The sequence below is a fragment of the Triticum urartu genome, chromosome 6 (genome assembly GCF_003073215.2).
Source record: "Triticum urartu cultivar G1812 chromosome 6, Tu2.1, whole genome shotgun sequence".
Taxonomy (NCBI): Eukaryota; Viridiplantae; Streptophyta; class Magnoliopsida; order Poales; family Poaceae; genus Triticum; species Triticum urartu.
This window is the reverse complement of record NC_053027.1, coordinates 30,928,561-30,949,907: the sequence shown is the minus strand read 5'-3', so window position 1 is coordinate 30,949,907 and position 21,347 is coordinate 30,928,561. Positions and strand designations below refer to the sequence as shown.

General features: G+C 44.4%; 1 protein-coding gene across 10 annotated transcripts; it reads left to right on the top strand.

The window, feature by feature from the left end:
• The first annotated feature begins 11,811 nt into the window (after positions 1-11,811).
• LOC125513735 (transcription termination factor MTERF8, chloroplastic-like) lies at positions 11,812-20,937 on the top strand. Of its 10 annotated transcripts, none has more exons than XM_048678923.1 (8): positions 11,813-13,970; positions 14,049-14,195; positions 15,171-15,269; positions 15,392-17,156; positions 18,266-18,361; positions 18,501-18,565; positions 18,675-18,744; positions 19,539-20,937. In XM_048678923.1, the coding sequence occupies exon 1, from the start codon at positions 11,930-11,932 to the stop codon at positions 13,073-13,075; it is 1,146 nt and encodes a 381-aa protein (XP_048534880.1). In that variant the 5' UTR covers positions 11,813-11,929; the 3' UTR covers positions 13,076-13,970; positions 14,049-14,195; positions 15,171-15,269; positions 15,392-17,156; positions 18,266-18,361; positions 18,501-18,565; positions 18,675-18,744; positions 19,539-20,937. The 10 variants fall into 10 exon arrangements, with proteins under 10 accessions (XP_048534874.1, XP_048534878.1, XP_048534880.1 ...); XM_048678924.1 differs by having other exon boundaries at positions 14,049-17,156; positions 19,539-19,788; positions 20,424-20,507; positions 20,603-20,937; XM_048678917.1 differs by having other exon boundaries at positions 11,812-13,097; positions 13,742-13,970; positions 14,049-17,156.
• The last annotated feature ends 410 nt before the right edge of the window (positions 20,938-21,347 follow it).

Here is a 21,347-nt window from a genome sequence, read left to right as displayed (position 1 = left end):
GTGTTCTTCGATGTGTATATATTGTAGTTTCCGTTTCTCTTAAGCGTGGTGTTCTTCGATGTGTAATAAGAAGAGTCTTAATCGCCCTAATGCTTTCGTTTTTAGCTTGATGTAGGAAGTGGGTGTTCTCACCTTGTAGTCTGTTTTTATTTATTTATTCCTTTTGAATTCACTTCTCCGAGTTCTGTTTATCTGGCTTCTACTAAATGGATCTAGGTTGCTCTGAGTATTAATCTAAAAAAGAAGTAACTTCATGTCAGGATGCAGTTCCTGCGAGGAGGGAAGTATGGTCAACCTCGAGATCATGTTTCCAAAATGAGGCTGGATTACACACAAGGTGCCAGTTCCCTAATGATGATGGATTAGACACAAAGTGCAAATTCCCAGATGATGCTGGATTACACACAAGCCAGGTGGAGTCGTCAGCTGTTCGTGTCCTCGTGGCATTAGTAAAGGCTGAAAGAAAGCATGCAGCAGCCCTTGAGAATGTAGTTGAGTTCCTGAAGAAGCAAAAAGAGCAATGAGATGTTCTCTTCACCCAAGCCAAAGAAGAGATGGAAGAAGCTAGAAATAAGCTAGCAGAGGCAGAGCAGGCTAGGCGTCTCCTGCTATCTAAAACTGTTGTCAATACAAAATTTCCTTCATAATAGCTAGGTTCAAATGTTTATCCAGCCAGCATGCCAGTTGTGATGTCCGTGCATCTACTGATGTGGCACAAAATGTTATTTTCGGGTCATGTAATAAGAGCAATTACTTTCCAAACAATAACAGACGAAGCATTGGACATGGTATAGTTCACGCGCAAGCCCGACATTCCAAGTTCAACTTCCACATCAAACTCATGTTCACAGATATCTGCACATTCATACATAATGTCCACAACCATGATTCACTTCAAAGCCAAAAAAATGTGAGGAGAGTTATAAATAAAGAAAATCCTCTACTAGTTCCTGCTACCAGTGCGAGCACAACAAGTCAAGACCATGCATAAATTAATTATATTGTAGTCATTTTTTGTGTTCTAAAATGCCTGCCGGCTTGCGGAAGGACGTGTTGCCGGCACACACACGGATTCAATGAAGGTAGGCGGGGCAATCTTAAGCTGGTTGCACGCGGCGAGGAGGCGTGCTCAGCCGGGCCTGCAGCGAGGGCGGCCCTCTTGGCCGGCGCACCGGTTCAATGCCTGCGCGATGAGAGGTCGCGTCCGTGTCAGAGCAATCACTCCCTCCAGTCCTTTTTTGTTTGGGTATAACAAAATCTCGTTTTTCATTCACATTTTAGTGGTAGGAGTTGTGCGTGTGTGTCTGTGTGAGAGAGAGAGGAGACGGTAGTCGGGGTTGTCTGATCGGTAAACAAATGAATAATGTCAGTCCAGGATGGAGACGAAAAGGAGACCGCAACAAATGTTGTGTCTAGGAGTTGTGCGTGTGTGTCTGTGTGAGAGAGAGAGGAGACGGTAGTCGGGGTTGTCTGATCGGTAAACAAATGAATAATGTCAGTCCAGGATGGAGACGAAAAGGAGACCGCAACAAATGTTGTGTCTACAGGAGAGATAGAGAGAGTAATTTTACTGGTATGAGTCATATGTAGAGACATATAGGGTGTGTGAGAGAATCCCATTGAGAGAAAGACAAAGTGAAAGACGAGTGGAGACTGTGTGTTTGGCGGTGAAAAAGAAAGCTTAGGTACCGAGTGATACCAGAGAACAATAGAGACATGAGAGATAATGAAAACCGTGTAATTTATAATGATAGGGAGAGTGTGACACTTCTCAAGCGAGACGTCGAGAGACCATGTTTGCGAGGATAGGAGCAACATGAAGTGAGCGCGCGGGTGAGCTGGAGAAAAGAGAGTGATAGCTAACTGAAGGAGCATGCATGCGAGAGAGATGGGCATGAAAGGAGTGAACAAAAAAGGGATTCAAATATTTGAATTCGAGATGATGATACATGTAATCCATACTCAAACCAAAATTGATCTATCAAACATGCATACTCGTATGAATTCACGCACATCTATGTTATTTAATATGTAGATATTACTGATCCATACATTTTAGTAGAACATAATTTGGTTAATTTTTTTCGAATTCAACCTTAAGATTTCGAGATCGTTGTATTTGTAGATCATATTATACATATAAAGGAGCAGAGTTCTTTGTTGTGCTTTTGAACGTATATATATAAAAAGATGATGTATATAGAATGTAATTCCAATTGAAAATGAATCCTGCCCGAAAAAATAGAATACAAACGGGATTCGAATTGAGTTGGCACGGTAAACATGCACTCTACAAAAATTGAATGAAGCGGGGAAAGTTGCAATAACCGCCCGAAACCAAAATCTGCGAGATGGAAATCACTACTGCCTATCCCTGCCACGCAAAGCCTATATGCTGGATTTCTATAGGTTTTGATAGAGGTAGGTTTGTAATTTCACCCAAACGTGACGTAACCGCCTCTCACCTGGATTCATACATGGTGGGCGCCAAAACACAGTGTGTCCTCGGCCGAAATCGACTCCCTCCCCGATTCATATTCATACACGGTGGGTGCCAAAACAAACTCTTGTCGGCAAATATTCGGTGTATGTGAGATTACCGTTCTATCCCCGACCGACTAGTGTTGCTGTGATGTAGTAGAAATTTGAAACGGGGGCTAAGTTTGTAAATTTCCTCGCATTTGAGACAAGCGCGCCCTGAATACATGGTTCCCCCCTTTCCCTCTACCTCCCTTTTCCCCATTCGTACTCCGTGGGCGCCAAAACACCCTCTCCACCCCACCCTCCTCCGTCTGCCGCCGTCCGCCACCCCATCCACCACCATCCTCCTCCACCATGCCGGAGCTGATACCCCGACGCCGCCGTCCATTACAAGAGATCGACCTCTCTCATCCATGGCTTTGGACTGGGATCCTTGCATTCCGTCCTCTCGCTTCATCCCCGCCGTCGTCCACCTTGCCGGCGCCGCTCCTACGACCGTCTTGTCCACCGCGCCCCGCCGCCAGCGTCTACCCTCCTAGATCTGCTTCCATGCCGCCTACAGCCATCGCTACCGCAGCACCGTCAAATTCTCAGCAGATGCCTACACAGCGCCGCACCAGAGGCGGTACTCTTTCGTATCTGCTCAACTTATTTATCGCAGCAAGAAAATAGATCGCCACTACTTTACTCTGATTTCTTGTCTTGGTTGCGAAGTTGCCTTTGTCCAGTTTGCACCTTCAGATCCGCCATGGCACGCTCAACACCATACTCGCAATGCTTATGGTTTTCCCCTTTTATATTCCACACTAGTTAAATCACAGTAGACTAAATTTCAAAATTGGGCCAGTCGATTTTTCAGAGCTCGCCGGAGTTCGCCGGTGCGATCGAAGGGGCTCGGGTGGTTGTGGGGCCTCATTGAATGAATAAAACTCGACGCGGGTGGGGGTTGGGGTGGGAGTGGCGGAGGAACACAGGCGGTGGGGGCCGGTGGTCCAGCCGGCGGCCCGTGCGGTGTTCTGTATGGGAAGAATCAGAGACTAGGAAGAAGAAGGGTTAGGAGACGTAGGATCTTCATCCAACCGCCTGAAATGGTCGAGAGACAGCTAGGAGTTGCATTCTTAATGCGCTCTGGTTCATCATGTGTGGGCACTGCGCAACCAACATTTTATTATCCAAAATCTGCTTGCTCTTCTTTACCATGTTCCTCTTCCGTTCTTCTTTAATATGTACTCTCTCCGTTCTTAAATACAAGTCTTCGTATAGATTTCACCATGGACTACATATGGAGCAAAATGAGTGAATCTACACTCTAACATGTACCTGGATACATCTGTATGTGATCCATAGTGGAAATCTCTACCAAGACTTATATTTTGGAACGGAGGGAGTATGATAGTAGTACAGTATGTTCCTTGTAATGAAGATGAGCAGGGACATTTGCAGTGTAGAGGTCTATACGGTCGGTTGTGATGGACACTTTGAGCCTCTTTGATTCGTAGGATCTTGTAAATATAGGAATATGATTTGTAGTGGCCTGCCCACTTGAATCCTATAAGAATAGCAAGGAAATGCGGGGAGCTGTGTCGCCTTTGAGAGTTACATTGATATTAACAGTACCACACCTTCACTTGAAGAGAGCTGGTATCCGAAGCCTTTCTAGCCATACCGGCAATACTAGAACATATATTCCAGCAAGTTCCACTTTGCTGATTTTACTCTGATGCTTAAGGTTTTCCCGTTATATCTACACTATGATCTGTGTAGCTGCTTTGTGTCGCACTAGCAGCAGTCCACTCTTGAAGCTAAACACTGCAATGACTTACAAAATTGGCACCAAGGCATTGAGTGCTATTCTGGATGCAATGAAACTCATACGCTCCCCACCTGTTGATTCTTGTTCAGAATATCATCCTAATGACTATTCTAACCTCGAGGAGTCAAAGGAAGATGGCCTGTCCTGTTCACCCATCAAGGTGCCTGTTCTAATTTGGCAATGTTTTATTGATTGCGGGTATCTTGCATATGTTGTCTTGCATTTCTTCTACTTTGTTGCACCGCCATCTGCTTAGTTTACTCATCATATATGTGGAGATGCCATGCCCATCCATTATCAATACATATTCCATCTGTCATCATACCATCTTTTTCCACTCAAATGCTGTTCTTGTGCATCAGACATCAAAAAGGAAGAGGGTGATTGCCGAACCTGAAGGAGCACCAGCAAAGTCCTTGAAAAACATGGTGGTGCCGGAGAAATCACACAGCACCCCACTTATATTTGTTGTACAACCAGTGACACAAAACGTAGGACCGACTCCAGCAGACTTTACCCATACTTCACTGGCCACACCACTAGCCCCACCACATAGGACCTGCACTCCAGCAAAAGGTATACCGATTTCATTTGCCATAGCACCAGCTGTACCATAGAAAAATCCCACTCCAGCAAAAAAGTACATCAAGTCCACCGGCCGAAGACCTATCCCAACTGCAGAGACGGCCAATTCCTGCAGATTGGAAATCCATTCCAATTATTCCCAGTTTAAAAGACAATGTTTTCAATGTTTTTAGGGACTACGTGCATATATTCCCATCATGGGAATATTATTGTGAAGACAAACACCATTTTCATATCTTCCTGTCCAACTTACGTGTAAGTGCTATTATTCATGGCTATTATTTTCCTGTTTTCTGCTGATTGAACACATCAATGATTTACATTACATTGTTGTAACTAGGCGAGGGTCAATCTGGATAGTCATGACAAGCAAAGCTTGCTTGTGCTTTTCAAGGAAGCATTGCAGCAGTATCGGTGTTACCTGAGGAAATCGCACTTTGATGACAAGTCTATAAACGAATTCCTGGTGAAGTCTCCTGTGCTAAATTTAGAAGACATTGAATGGAAAAACCTTGTTATGCACTGATCTCATTCCCAGGATGAGGTACTGTCTATGAAATCACATGACAATTTGAACTTCTACTTTTCCGCATGTGCCTTACAGATCTTTTTTGCAAGAAATCTGCTCGAAGAAGAATTCCGGTTTGACAAGAACGACAGGATATCTCAAATATGTTGCCCGCTGCTTTGCTCTTATTAGTACATGTTGTCCTGTATCACTGTACTTGCATACATACCTGGTTCATTATGTGACAGCAGTATGCATGATAGCTTGCTTATCAATTGTTCGCTCCAAATTATCTGATCTGTATGAATGGTTACATTAGTGTCGAATATATCCAATGCCAATGTTTTTTAGCTCTGCATTATTCTTGTAAGTACATGTTATCCTTTATCAATGTACTTATAATGACAGGTAGTTGTTCATGTACCATCACTCTGCAGCTTATTTTCCTTTGCCCTCCATTTTCTACACATCAAATCTATATTTACTCTTACCATAAGGTTGGTACTGAAGAAGTTTAGCTGTGCATTGCTCTTGGTTGTACCTTTTGCCTGTATTGCTGCACTTACATTTATAGCTACTTGGTTATGTAGCATCACTCTTCATCTTATCTTAAATATTCTCCATTTTTTCGTATATTATCACATCTATATTTACTCTTAACAAAATGTAGAATAAAGGCAATGCTTTTGAAGAAGATTCTGTGGTAAACTTCTTGAATTGGCCCCCCCATCAGCATGGACAAGGCCTTTATAGAGCTTGTCTTCACCAATAATGTAGGTTTGTCCATCTCAAGCCTTCAAACTTTATTGTATATATTTGGTTAGGCATGACTGCAGCAGCTGTTTATTTTTGGTGTTTGCATCAAATTGCTTGTTTAAAGTTTATTATATGTAGTTCATAAACAAAAGTTTGTCCTTTCTCAATTTAAGTTTTCAGTTGTACAACCAAGTTCCTTCTTCATACCATGTAAATTAAACTATACAGAGCAAGTGATCTTCTTTTGCACTGCATGTATGCTTCTGTTCTTCATCTGTAATCCAGTGGTGTGGTGAACCTACCGACTACAACACAATGTCATATTCTGCAATGTCTTAACTATGAAAAATGTCATATCATTCTACTATTATTTAAACCGTCTCTTGATTTGCCAATCTGAAATGGTATAAATTGACAGCACACTAACCATTGATACTTATGAGTTCTTGATCTGTAATCCAGTGGTGTCGTGAAGCTGCCAACTCCTTCACAATGTCATTTCCTGCCATGTCTTGACCTAAACAATACTGTATTGTGTTAATGCAAATTTAACCTGTGTCACTTTATTCATTAGTAGGAAATGTGATGAATTGTCAGCACTGATACTTTTATGTGCAAAACCTGTCATCTGTCTGCTTGTTTATCTTTCAGAGTGAGGAAGATATAAGTGTTGAACAAGCGCAGTCTCATCATCTTGCTCAGCTGCTTGCACTGCAGCTCCCCAGCAGGGCTAACCTTTCTTGAACTCTATTGAAGTGCTGTCAGTTTTGTATATTATTTTGTCAACGTGTTTATTTGCACTGGTGGCGATCTTTGATGCCCAGTGTATGTAATCTGTTGTCTGCTTGTGCTTTATTATCATAGTGGCGAACTTTGATGCCCAGTGGATGTAATATGCCGTAATTTCTTTATTGTATAGTATAGGTTTTTTCTTATTCACGATGCTGCAATTATTTTACTGTATATATATCTTGTCTTCGCAGTAAACCGGCCAAACCGTAAAATTACGGTACATAATCGGGCTGTCATGCAATCACGATGTAGGTTGGGCCTGAAACGTGCCGATCAGCTCATGGGCCGGCAGCAGCCCGAAATGAACCCCGACCCATGATTGTGCGAATCAAATCACGGGCTTTTAACAGGCCGAAAAATTGTCTCGGTCCTTATTTGGCCCAATCAGATATCGGCTACGAGCAGGCCGGATGCAAACCGGGCCGTAGTTAGGCCCAACTATATGACGGGCTTTTAACAGGCTAAAATTAATATAGGGCCGAAATGTTAAACGGGCCCTTAACAGGCCAAAACTAATATCAGGCCGAATTACTAAGTGGGCCTTTAGCAAGTGGGCCCAAAAGCATAGTATCCAGTTGACGGGCCGAATCTGATATGGGACATAATTAGGCCCAAAACCTCTTAAAGGGCCTGACCTGATCTGGGCCGTAATTTGGCCCAGGACGTGGTAGGCTTTTAACGGACCGGATTTCATATGGGCCACTATTAGGCCCGGAACGTGGAAGGCCATTAATAGACCGTATCAAATATGGGCCGGCATTTGGCCCAAAACATGGCAGCCAGTTAATGGGCCGGCCTACTAGGGTCCTCAAAATCTTGTGGGCCTACAGCTGGGCCGGCCCATTAATGTCAGCGAAATCTTGTGGGCCTTTAGCTGGGCCGGCCCATTATGATCCGCAAGAATTTTGTGGGCTTTTACCTGGGCCGGCCTATTATGGCACACAAAAATCTTATGGGCATGTACCTGGGCCGGCCCATTATGGTCCGCGAAATCTTGTGGGCCTTTAGCTGGGCCAGCCCATTATGGTCCGCAAAATCTCGTGGGCCTTTAGTTGGGCCGGCCCATTATGGTCCGCAGAATCTTGTGGGCCTTTAGTTGGGCCAGCCCATTTAAACTTGTTGGGTTGTGCCACGTGTCGATGTATCATAGGCGCCTTCTGTCCAGTGAGTGGATGACATCTGTCCCGATGATGAGCCGACACGTGTTTCCTCTAGCCAATGATGATTTTACACGTGGAAAATCCCCATTGGTCGGGGCTGTTAACGGGTTATCGGATCCAAAACCCGACCCGATAGCTTAACGGCGTTCCGTTACGGTGGATGCCACGTGTCGGTCACCCTTGACAAAAGCACTTCTGTGACGCACGATTTATCATCATGGAAGTGGACACTTCTGTGATGATAATTTTGGTAATGTCATGGAACACTTCTACGACAGCACATGTATGACTATCTTGATTCTGTCATAAATTTTTCATGGATGTACATGCATGACAAAAAAAGCGACCTACTGTGACAAACACGTATCATCACGGAAGTGTATTTTTTTGTAGTGCTAGTGTCGCACACCAGACGGGCACGACCTCCGTCGCGCCGCCATGACCACGGCCTCCTCCTCTTCACGCATCTACCATCACATCAACCACTCCTTCTGCCGAGCACAGGCAGATGCGGCCATGCCCGTGAGGAGGAGCGCCGCCACCGCTGCTGCACCTCGAGCGCAGGAGAAGAGGGCCGGAAGAACGTGCCAGGAGGGTGGCCGATGATGAGGTGTGTGTGGAGAGAAGGCGACGGTGCGAGAGGGAGGAAGGATGGCGCGGAGAGGAACTGGGAAGAAGAGGGCGTGGGGCTCTGGTGCGCTAGGTTTTTGGCAGTGGATTGGCTCGACGCGGTGCGGACCACAAGTCCACCCCTCTTTTTACTGCCAACCTGTTTTTTCCACCCGAACACAAACATGCACTGTGATTGTGAGATGGGCCCGAGCGAAAGAGTGGCCCAGTCGTCATCCGCTCTAACCCGAGCACATAGCGTACAAAAGAATGAACGACCAGATGTTTACCACGCAGTTAGAAGGTACACTGTCAGGGGACAGCAGCGCACATCGTGTGGGCTAGATGAATCGAAATCGCGAAGCCTCTAGGTATGCGGGTAGTCTAGCGTCATTTATTTTTGTTCATAGGAAAAACATGAATATCTTTAGGAAGTTTGGTTCTAAGAAGAACTCCAAGGGAGTTATTGGGGAGTCGTCTGATAGTGATCTCCACCCCCGGAGGTTGGGGAAGTACGGCCGTGCGAATGGCCGCATGATACGTCTCCATGTTGGGGAACGTAGTAATTTCAAAATTTTCCTACACACATGCAAGATCATGGTGATGCATAGCAACGAGAGGGGAGAGTGTTATCCACGTACCCTCGCAGACCGAAAGCGGAAGCGTTATCACAACGCGGTTGATGTAGTCGTACGTCTTCACGATCCGACCGATCAAGTTCCGAACACACGACACCTCCGAGTTCAGCACACGTTCAGCCCGATGACGTCCCTCGAACTCCGATCCAGCCGAGTGTTGAGGGAGAGTTTCTTCAGCACGACGGCGTGGTGACGATGATGATGTTCTACCGATGCAGGGCTTCGCCTAAGCACCGCTACAGTATTATCGAGGTGGACTATGGTGGAGGGGGGCACCGCACACGGCTAAAAAGATCAAATGATCAATTGTTGTGTCTAGGGTGCCCCCTGCCCCGTATATAAAGGAGCAAGGGGGGAGGTGCGGCCGGCCTAGAGGGGGAGCGCCAGGAGGAGTCCTACTCCTACCGGGAGTAGGACTCCCTCCCTTTTCCTTGTTGGACTAGGAGAGGAGGGGGAAAGAGGAGGGAGAGAGGAAGGAAAGGGGGGGCTCTCCTTGTCCTATTCGGACTAGGGGGAGGGGTGCGCGGCCCTGCTCTGGCCGCCTCTCCTCTTCTCCACAAGGCCCACTATGGCCCATTAAGCTCCCGGGGGGTTCCGGTAACCTCCCGGTACTCCGGTAAAATCCTGATTTCACCCGGAACACTTCCGATATCCAAACATAGGCTTCCAATATATCAATCTTCATGTCTCGACCATTTTGAGACTCCTCGTCATGTCCGTGATCACATCCGGGACTCCGAACAACCTTCGGTACATCAAAACATATAAACTCATAATATAACTGTCATCGAAACGTTGAGCGTGCGGACCCTACGGGTTCGAGAACTATGTAGACATGACGGAGACACGTCTCCGGTCAATAACCAATAGCGGAACCTGGATGCTCATATTGGCTCCCACATATTCTACGAAGATCTTTATCGGTCAGACGCATAACAACATACGTTGTTCCCTTTGTCATCGGTATGTTACTTGCCCGAGATTCAATCGTTGGTATCTCAATAGCTAGTTCAATCTCGTTACCGGCAAGTCTCTTTACTCATTCCGTAATACATCATCCCGCAACTAACTCATTAGTTGCAATGCTTGCAAGGCTTATAGTGATGTGCATTACCGAGTGGGCCCAGAGATACCTCTCCGACAATCGGAGTGACAAATCCTAATCTCGAAATACGCCAACCCAACAAGTACCTTCAGAGACACCTGTAGAGCACCTTTATAATCACCTAGTTACGTTATGACGTTTGGTAGCACACAAAGTGTTCCTCCGGTAAACGGGAGTTGCATAATCTCAGTCATAGGAACATGTATAAGTCATGAAGAAAGCAATAGCAACATACTAAACGATCAAGTGCTAAGCTAACGGAATGGGTCAAGTCAATCACATCATTCTCCTAATGATTTTATCCCGTTAATCAAATGACAACTCATGTCTATGGTTAGGAAACATAACCATCTTTGATCAACGAGCTAGTCAAGTAGAGGCATACTAGTGACACTCTGTTTGTCTATGTATTCACACATGTATTATGTTTCCGGTTAATACAATTCTAGCATGAATAATAAACATTTATCATGAAATAAGGAAATAAATAATAACTTTATTATTGCCTCTAGGGCATATTTCCTTCAGTCTTGTGCTTCTCCCTCTTGTTGTCAATTTTTAGCCTTCTAATCATAATTAAATTCCACTGCACAGACAGTAAGCTCATGATCAGGGTCTTATTTTTTCAGAATGGAACTAACCTTCACATAATGCAGAAGCATGCATAGTTGCAAATGAGAGAAGGCAAAAATTAAATACAAATAAATCAGAGGTGCCTAGGTATACTGTCATGAATGACGGCCTAATAGAAATATTCGTACAACACACAAAATTATTTTGGTGAGAAGACTCAAGAGAGAGTCTCATGATTTATAGGTAACCTTTTTTTAATAGAAATTTTGATTATGAGGGAACTCACATGTTATAGTTTCAGTGCAAGCTATGTTTTTTTTTATAGATTGCACAACAATAGTTGCTATCGTTGTTTTAGGTTTTGCAAAGGGATGACTAAGTGATCTTTTTTTCCCTAATCATCTTGATGATAAATTGTTAAGGTAAGGAATTAAAAGAGAAGTTCACATATTGTGATCATGTTTTTTAACATTAAATATTTATTAACGATTTCTGCAGGAATGCGTGGGGTATTCGAATATTCATCTAGCTATATTGTAAAAGTAGGGCATCAGTGGTTGGTTACAATTCTCTTGCATGCCGTCGAAAAGAAAAATGAAGCAAGAGCGATTGCCTTTCATTCTAAATGTTAATCTTCATGCATTTTTGCACGGTCGAGGACAATACATGTTTTAATAAAAGTTCTTCATCCTGGGAATTGCATGGAACTTGCAAAAAGGTTTTTTCTTCACGCCAAGAGTAGTTCATTTTTAGACTGGCGAGTGGGGGCCACTTGGGTTGGGTTGAACCAGACCTCAACACCCACGCAGCGCACTTCATCTTTTCACTCCAGTCCACCACCGCCCATCGAGCTTTCCCCATTCCATCGCCGCCGCCGCGCTTGCCATCTCCACCCTCCACCGCGGCGCCATGCTCCGGCTCCGTCGCAGCCTCCTCTCCCAGATCCTCTCTTCTCCCTTTGCCTCTCCCATCTGCCACCTCAGCCGCTTCATCTCCGCCGCCGCGCCCGCCGTCTCCCGGAACCCTAGATTCGCCGTGGAGGAATACCTCGTCTCCACCTGCGGCCTCACCCGACCCCAGGCCCTCAAGGCCTCCCCCAAGCTCTCCCACCTCAAATCCCCCACCAAGCCCGACGCCGTCCTTGCCTTCCTCGCCGGCCTCGGCCTCTCCCCCGCCGACGTCGCCGCCGTCGTCGCCAAGGACCCCAAGTTCCTCTGTGCCAGCGTGGAGAAAACCCTGGCCCCCGTCGTCGCTGGGCTCACCGGCCTCGGCCTCTCGCGTTCTCAGATCGCGCGCCTCGTCTCACTCATCGGTGTCACTTTCCGCTGTAGATCCATCATCGCCGGGCTGCAGTACTGCTTGCCCCTCTTCGGCTCCTCCGAGAACCTCCTTCGAGCCCTACCTCTAGCGGGTGGCTCCGTTCTCGGGTCCGACCTGGAGCGGGTGGTCAAGCCCAATGTCTCCTTCCTGCTCGAGTGCGGGCTAGGTGCTTGCGATATTGCCAAGCTCTACGCATATACTCCGTCACCGCTCAGCATCAGCACGGAACGCATCCGGACAGCAGTGGCATGCGTCGATAGTCTTGGTGTACACCGTGGATCTCCGATGTTCAGACATGCACTACAAGCTGTTGCATTCCTCAGCGAGGAGAAAATCACCGCCAAAGTGGAGCACTTGAAGAAAGCGTTCAGGTGGTCGGATGCCGAGGTGGGCATTGCCGTTTCTAAGGCTCCAACGGTGCTGACGAGGTCCGAGGACTTGCTGCAGAGCAAATCGGATTTCCTTATCTCCGAGGTGGGACTGGAACCAGCATACATTGCTCACCGACCGATAATGCTCACTTACAGTCTAGAGGGCCGGCTCAGGCCCCGGTACTACGTCGTCAGATTTCTCAAGGAAAATGGATTGCTAGATCACGACCGGGACTACTATGCTGCAGTCATGATCAGCGAGAAGGTATTCGTCGAGAAGTTCATATGCCCTCATAAGGATGCTGCACTGCATCTCGCTGAAGATTATGCAACAGCTTGCAGAGGGGAGGTTCCAGCTAGATGAACCAAGACTAATAAGAAAATTGGTATGTTCATTATGTCATTCGGTAGAGAAGAAAGCATTGCACTTCTATGAACTTGTCCTTCCTCGTGTTGTCGTATTGCACACATCTTGGAACTAGGAGAGTATGAGATCAGGGCATTCTGCAAATGCTTTGAAGTATCAATGAGTAGTATTTCTGCACATTCTCTGTTTGTATGTTCTGAAATGGCCATTTCAGTTTTGAATGCAACCCTCTATCTATCTTTCCATGAAAGAATGTTCTCATTTTGGCCATGAAGATGATATGAAGTCTCAACCTTTCCTTTGCATGAAATTTTTGGACCCCTTTTTCCGTGGGAAACAATTTTGGGTCTGTTGGTGGTCAGTTGGCTACAGTTTGCTGATCACTGCCAATGATGCAGTTTTGATCTAGTTTGTTGGTTGCTTGCTCTAGTTCATCTAAGCTAAATACCTTCTTCCTTCGTGCAGTAATTTTGTTTATGAGATATTAACTATTGTTGAAGACGGCCATTATTTACGAGTAGTTTGTATTAGTTTATTTATTTATTTATTTGTCTCGTGTATGGCCGATTCTTTTCTTGGGCCATCTGATCTCGAAACTGGCTAGTTGAGTAGTAGGATAGTAGCGTTTCTGTTGATTGCCAATTTGTATACACTACGTAACAGATATTTCAAGTGCCCTGGTAATCGTACCAGAGAAGCAAATCGATGCTTGTATGGTATGGTGCTGAAAAGCAGAGGGCAAAGGAGATGGTCGATGCTAATACCGGTGAAGAGATGTGATTTAAAGATCAACTGTGTGTCCCTTCTCTGGTACTTGTTGAAATTGTAGAAACAAGATTAATGAAATCTAGGCGGGGGGAACGGGTCGGATGATGAAGTGACTTACCACCAGGTGAGAAGATGTTGAAAAGGGCTGGGCAATAGAAGCATGCTGATTTACTGAATGTGGATGGTGCTTTCTTTCTTCCAGGTGAAGATGTGCTGAAACTGGATGTAGATGGTGCTTTTTTTTCTTCTTCCAGGAAACGAGAGGAAACATGGCGGCAATGGCTTGGCTGTACTATACATTATTCTGAAGGTTCTGTTAGTTGATGACACCCTGAAGCTTCAGCAACAAGTATGGCCTGACAATGCATGAGTTTTATTCAGGGAAGCTCCTACTTTTCTCTTTTTTGCATCTTGCAAGCTAAGTAATCCTTCTAGTATTGTACTATAGCTTTGAATAAACTAGTAGCATCTGGTGCTTTAATCAATTTTCTACATTTTGGTGCATCTTCACTTGGATGTAAACAATCTGAACGAGTCACGCATGCATGTAAAAAGTAGGCGGTATGTAAATTTTGTACTCTGAAGTCTGAATTCGAATCAGAGCTGAACGTTAGCCATGAATCTTTCAAACTTCATGTGTGAACTCTGAAACTTATTATACCCAATTCAAGTGTGAAGCTATAGTAAGCATTTAGAATTCTTTCAGGAGCCAGGTTAACTCAAATCTGAGCAGTAAGTTGCCAGCAGCTAATAGGCTAAACTTTTATTTACAATTTCACTCCAGTCTCTTCAGAGCCACAACTATTATACTGAGAAGAGTATCAACATTTTCCATTATCATAGCAGCATATGTGTGACAAGAGGTCTTATGTTTTCAGAACGTTGGGACTGGGCTTAACTAATTATGATGAGAAATCACTTTCTATCTTATACATCAGTGATTAGAGGATTTTGGTTCTCCTGTCGTTTTCAATGTCCAATTTAGTCTATTAAAATAGGCATGTTTTCATACAGGTTCACCAAAAGGGAAATGTCATTTTACAGTGTCAGCGGATAAAACTGTTTTACATTGAAGTGTAAAGCGTACATTTAGTATCTAATGTATTGAAGGCACGGCGATGAAATCCAAGTGGAGATGCTAGTTGATTAGCATCATTCTTATTTCTGCAATTCATTTCTGCAACATTTATGCATATCCATTTAGAGTAGATAAATAAACTTCACTAGTGAACTTACTGCATGAAGGCAATGTGCTGAAAGTTGATAATGAAATACAGCTCCTGAATTAATCCCTAAGATCATTACAATTATCTCTATGGAGCAGAGACGGAAAGACCACCGCGGCCATGAGGACGACCAGGAGAGCAGCACCAACTGGAGGATGATGTAGTATTGCTTCTGTTTCCAGATCAAACTCAGCAAGGTTGTATACCAACTGAACTTTTACACGAAGAGGAGAGCCTAATGATGAGAGATTTAGGGGATTGAACAGGACTATAAATTGATGAGTCCAAATAAACAGTGGCTGGGTTTGAACATGGACAGGTATGGTGCCACGTATGGGGATTCAGCACAAGATAGCCCAAACTACAACCACATCAAAGTGCTCTTTCGTTCCTCTTTCGTTCCCCAGCAAATGAGAAAAGTGGTGTAGCTTTCCTCATCAATATCAAGAAATCAATAGACAATCGTTTCCTGTCTAGTAGATAATTAGAGGCAACTTGGGATGGCACCGGCTGGGGGCTCTTCACTCTGAAGGAGGGCCAGCAAAGTTTGAGCTGAAAAGGTGGACATTTACTGTAGGGCATGTAGACAGTTTGCCAGCTCAATATAAGTTGTGCAATTGGCTTCTGTTGCCAATTGATGTCGGCTGATTGTTGTTTCAGAAATCTCTCCCTACTTGGGAAAGGAAGATGGCGACTGTTGGACACTTTGGGGGATCCAGAAGGCCAGAAAATATGGCATGTTTCGAGCTGCGATCCCAGCTCACTGGTCTCTCATATGGCATGCAGAGGTAACGGAGGAAAAAACGGAGGTGCCACAACAGGGCGCAAAGCTCATGGCGTCTGAGGTGATCCATTTTTTTTGATAAGGAGGATAACCCCCGACCTCTGCGTCAAGCGATGCACACAGCCATCCATGGAGGCAGGAGTCTTCTCTTTTCTGGGTGGCTGTTTTGTATTGGTATTGCTCTTTTATTTTCTATCTCTTGCATGCCGTGTCTCTACCACATCTAGCAATGCTGAAAGAACATTCATCATTTTCTGCTACTGATGTACAGAACACTCTTATGACGGGTTTAGCAATGCTGAAAGAACATTCATCATTTTCTGCTACGGATGTACAGAATGAACAAGTTTGCCTCCAGAATTGCAGAATCTATACTATTAAAGGAGGATCGAACGTCGTGATGGTTCAACCTCCTCTCGATGGTTCGACCTTGATCCCGCACCGAGGAAATCGCTAGGAAAACAATCCACCCGCACGCCTTGTTCGCTAGCTACTCCTCCATCTCGTGCGATACACGCGGAAAAAACCCAGAGAACAAACGAACCGGTTCAATGAACCTCTACCCCACGATCCGGTAACCCGCACAACATGGCATGCGAAAAGCAACGACCAGGCACACACGTCTCACGCCCCTATCTGCTAGCAACCTCCTCGCTCCTCCCCATCCCATCTACCTGCTGAAAAAATCGCCACGCCATCCACGCCGCTCACGATCCCCGCTGCGGCGCCTGCGTCGATGGGCTCCCCTCGGTCCTCCTCCACCAAGCGCCCGCCCTCCCATGGTCGTGGTCCATCCTCTACCAAGCTCTTGATTGGGAGTCCCACGAGGTTGGGAGTCCCTTGAGGCCTTACAACGACCATGGAATCCCTTGCCCTCGCCTGCGTCGATGGACCCGCCCGTGACCGGACCGAGAGCATGTTATCTCGCTGCGCCTCGCGATCCCCCCACTGCGGCGCCCTGCCCCGTGCTGACGCCCGCGGGCGCGGGCGGCTCAGCCCGCCGGGAAGGCGGGCTTTCCCCCCGCCGCGCGGACCGGCGCGCTCAGGTGAAGCTGCTCGCCGGGTTACCCCGGCGCCCGCCTTTCGTCTACCCACCGTGTCGTCGGGTGATCTCTGTGTGCGCCGTTTATGCAGGGCCAGCAGGGGATGCGCCACTCTGCCGCTGGTCCCGCCGTGCCGGAGCCGGTGGAGCGCCGTCGTGTGCAACGCGTCGGTGTACATCATCCCGCTCATGAAGCAGTGTGTCTCCGTCGCGGCCGCGGCGTGAGTGCCTCCCCCATCTCATCGTCGATACCCAAAGGTACCTTTTCCGATGTGATTTGCTCATGATACAGAAACGCATAATCCTTTCGGGCTCCGAATATGTTCGTGCTTTTGCCTGCGAGGGCTGTTAATTGCGCAACTGCTGGTGTCAAATTGTAAGATGCACGATCCTGTCATACATTCTGTAACCTGTCGATGGTTACTCAGAGGGCATCATGCAACAACTGTTAGATGGAGTTGGTTTCTTGATCAGTAACCACGAGCTGATATTTTCACAGCAAGTAAAAGAATTAACGCATCATGTTCATATCTTTAGGAGGTAGGAGCAACATTAACACACTTCACAAGAACTAGATAGACAGTGTACTTGTAGTACCATATGCTGCGATAACGAATACTGCCAGATATTCAGTCTGTTTACACATTAACATGACACCTTGTGTTCAGTGGCGTCACTCTTTATCACAGGAAACTGCAATGCATGGTTTTTGTATTAAAAATTTGAATGTCGTATAATTCGAATGCAGAAATTTACTCAAGGTATAAATTCAAGTCATGTTACATCATCAGTCTGTTAAACATAACTTACAGAATGGTACTCTTTTCGTATCATGATGCTCAGGTTCCGTCCACTTGGTGACTTGCTTAGCTTGCCGCGGAACTGTAGTGTATCTACTTTATGCTTCTGATCCATCATAAGTTATTAGCGCATTCATGTTACGACACTAACTTGTCAACACCAAGGTGTTAATCTTGCTTCAGATCTTGGATGAGTTACTGGGGCTGTTCAGGCCATGACTCCAAATTGTAATTGCTATCTTGAGGACGGGCAATCTTGTGTAACTGAAAGTGATAATTCTTCAAAAACTCGGCTCTTGCTATTCTCCATGTAGTTTATTTCATTCTGCGACATACTCCCTCCGTTCCTAAATATAAGTCTTTTGAGAGATTTCAAATGGACTACAACATACGGATGTATATAGACATATTTTAGAGTGTAGATTTACTCATTTTGTTCCATATGTAGTCACTTATTGGAATCTCTTAAATGACTTATATTTAGGAACGGCGGGGGTATTTGGTTTTGTCATCAAATGATTGGACTATTTTTTGAGCATTTATTTATTACTCTTTTCCCTCCTGCAGAGTGCTCTTGCTTGCTAAAGGCACAGGCATACACAAATCTTTCATCGTGCCATTGTTTGTTCTGCAAGCACCTAGCACTGTAATCTCATGGATCAAGTAAGGTTCTGCCATTTGGCCCAAAAGAATCATTACCTTTTCCTCTTTTCTTGCTATAGCTACTGGATGTTTATTCTTTTTGAGACAAGAACACTTACTTTTGGCGTACTTATCCTATGGTGTCTATTCCTAATTTTAGGAGTGAATATGGGATGTGGACTGCTTTTCTTGCGCTTGCAGTGCGTTTGTTCTTACCCTTTCCAGGTAGAGTGACAACGAAGATCCATACGTCCTGCTTAAAATTAAGTACAATATTTGATAATACCTGAAACAGATATATGTTACTTATGCACATGTGTCTTGTCTGTTTAAGGTGACCTAGAGCTTCCGCAGTCAACAATGCTGGCGGTCAGCGTTGCTCCTTACCAGGTGATGAATGTGAGGTATGTAACATGCTCGCCATTCCGGAAGACATTAGCTATACTGCTGCATATGTCTTTGATAATTCATCCGCTTGGTCAATTGTCCACTAAATGTGAAGTGGCTAAAAAGAAAGGAAATTAACATGTAGAAGAAGTTGAAGAACTGTTAAGCAGAGAATTCATCGCCTAGCTTAACCAGTGCAACGTGAATAAGGATTAAGAGGATCTAGCTTAATCCATGTGTATGGTAGCAGATCATATACTTTGCTTTTTTCAATTTTCTAAATTACAGTTTCACCCCTAGCCTCATTTGCGGGTAAAATGTTATAGTTTGCGCAAGCAGCAGATCTAGATAATCTTTTGTAGGGCGTGAGTTACTGGATAGACATCTAATAAAAAGAGGCATCTTCTTTCGGCTCGATACAGAATATATCAGTGCTATTGGATGCTCTTTGGTACTACAATTGCCTCACCCACTCTACAAAAACTTGAGTGTATATGGTCTTTTGTTCTTCACTATTACTTTATTAAGGCTGCAAATTTGTGATATGTACAGATGAAAACACATACTGCGACATAATTGATTCATCTGACGATTCAGTGTTCCCTGTTCTTTTTGTGTGAACTCCAGCCAGAAATATTTAGCCGGGGTATTTTTTGCCACTTATTGTCTGTTACGGAGAGTTGGTGTTTCTAGACACAAAATATTTTGTTTACTGGTTTATACCATGGGTCAGTTCAATCTCAGGTTAAATTAGTCAGTGTTGATCAATAATGAAATGTAGCCATTGGTTGATTGATCATTGATGGTACAGATGTGCAAAGCAACAATTATATACCCCACTGTGTTGGACCCAAATACCTTCCGGAAAGAAGTTCTGAAGGGTGGGATACTAGACAACCATGTAATTTCAGCTATATCTTTCTGTGTCAAACACAAAGGTTGAATGTATGGCTTAGCACTAACTTCATGTGGGTTTTTCTGCTCAAGTTATTTCAGTTATATGCCTCAGTTAATACTTCGCAGGATCTTGAGGAGTTCTTTTGTGTTGTATTGCTTTGAAGGTGAATCTCATTCCTCGGATTTTGCTCTGTTGTCGTAGCACTTTCAGATTTGAAGTTATGTTTCTCAAGTAAGAAGTAGTATCTTTGTGCTTTTAGCAATGAGAATATTTGAGGAACTACCTATTACAACATCATTTTCTAGGAAAATTAGATCATAACAAGAGACGATGAATCATTTATTTTCTTTGTTGTGGGTAGGGTCAAATTTTGAATTACCAAGCTTTTGTATGATTTTGATTGACCAGGCTTGCTTGCTGCTTGCTTGTCAATCAAGCTATGTTGGTCGATTTTAGAGACAAACTTGTCTTCGAATAAGACTATCTAGAAGCAGCAAGGCAAAGACATCCATTGCATTACTAACTGGGATAATTTTGACTTGTTAGCTACACCCTTTGGATGGTCCTAATTGTAGAAAATTATTATAGACAATCAACCCTTCAAATTTCACCATCATGAAAGAATCTAAATATAGTATGTTTTCTTCTCTTACTTTTTTATTATACTCTTCTACTCTTATAATTCATCAAATGCTAACTATTACCGGCACTTTAATGCTCGGAACCCCTGGTTGATAATTTATAGTGGGTCAGTTCTGTGTTGATTTCTCTCATGATGATTGATGCTTTGTTACATAGATAGAAAAAAATCGAGAAATCAGATGGAGAAGGAATGGCACAACCGTGAAAAATAAGTCAGATGCTTGTTGAAAGATATATACTGTGAGTTTCATATATTTTGGTTCTATAAGGATTCAATTTTTTAAGGAGGCCGGAGTGGAGAAGTAGATGTGACATAGAGAAACATGGCTATGCAGGGGAAACGGGAAATCACACTTTGACAAATGTTTCTATAGTCATGTGTTATTCTGTAGCCACTGAGCAAATGCATCGACATACATGTGTCAGAGACGCTGTATGCTCTTTGATTGTTGATAATTTTTTGTTTCTCGTGGACCTTGTTTGACTTTTGGATGTGGTGTGAATTCTATGGGCTAATATGTCAAGCTTTCGATGGTTCACTATGTACGCTTGTTTGGTGATTCAATATTTGTCAGTGTGGTAATAAGCCACATACGACACAAATTCTTCTATTTTGCCGAACACATCCTCTTGAAGTACAAGATATTTTTATAACCATGTCTACAACTCATGATCTCTATGCCTAAATTTATTGTTTGGTGCCATTGTGACCAATATCCCTTAAGCTATACGAGGTTTGATTGAGAACATGGAGATACATTTTGTCTTACTCGTGATGATAAGTATGTATGTCAACTATTTTATGGCCGAGTGCTTTTAGCAGAGGGCTTGTTAGGGCAATGAGAGGACGGTTCTGGACCTTCTCCTCAACCAACGTTGACGGAGAGCAATGAGTTGACTGTGTTTGCTGATGACGGCGATAAAACTGGCAAGGTGGGAACACCAACAATAATGATGAATGACATGAAAATTTATTGTTCCGTGGCAACGCACGGGCATTAAACTAGTAGGCTTAATTGCAGAATTCTGGAACCATGACAATTCAGGTTACTATGAATCTTGGAATCTTCCTATCTGACT

Excerpts from the sequence above, each read along its gene's own strand:
- LOC125513735 (XM_048678921.1), top strand. The coding sequence starts at position 11,930 with ATGCTCCGGCTCCGTCGCAGCCTCCTCTCCCAGATCCTCTCTTCTCCC.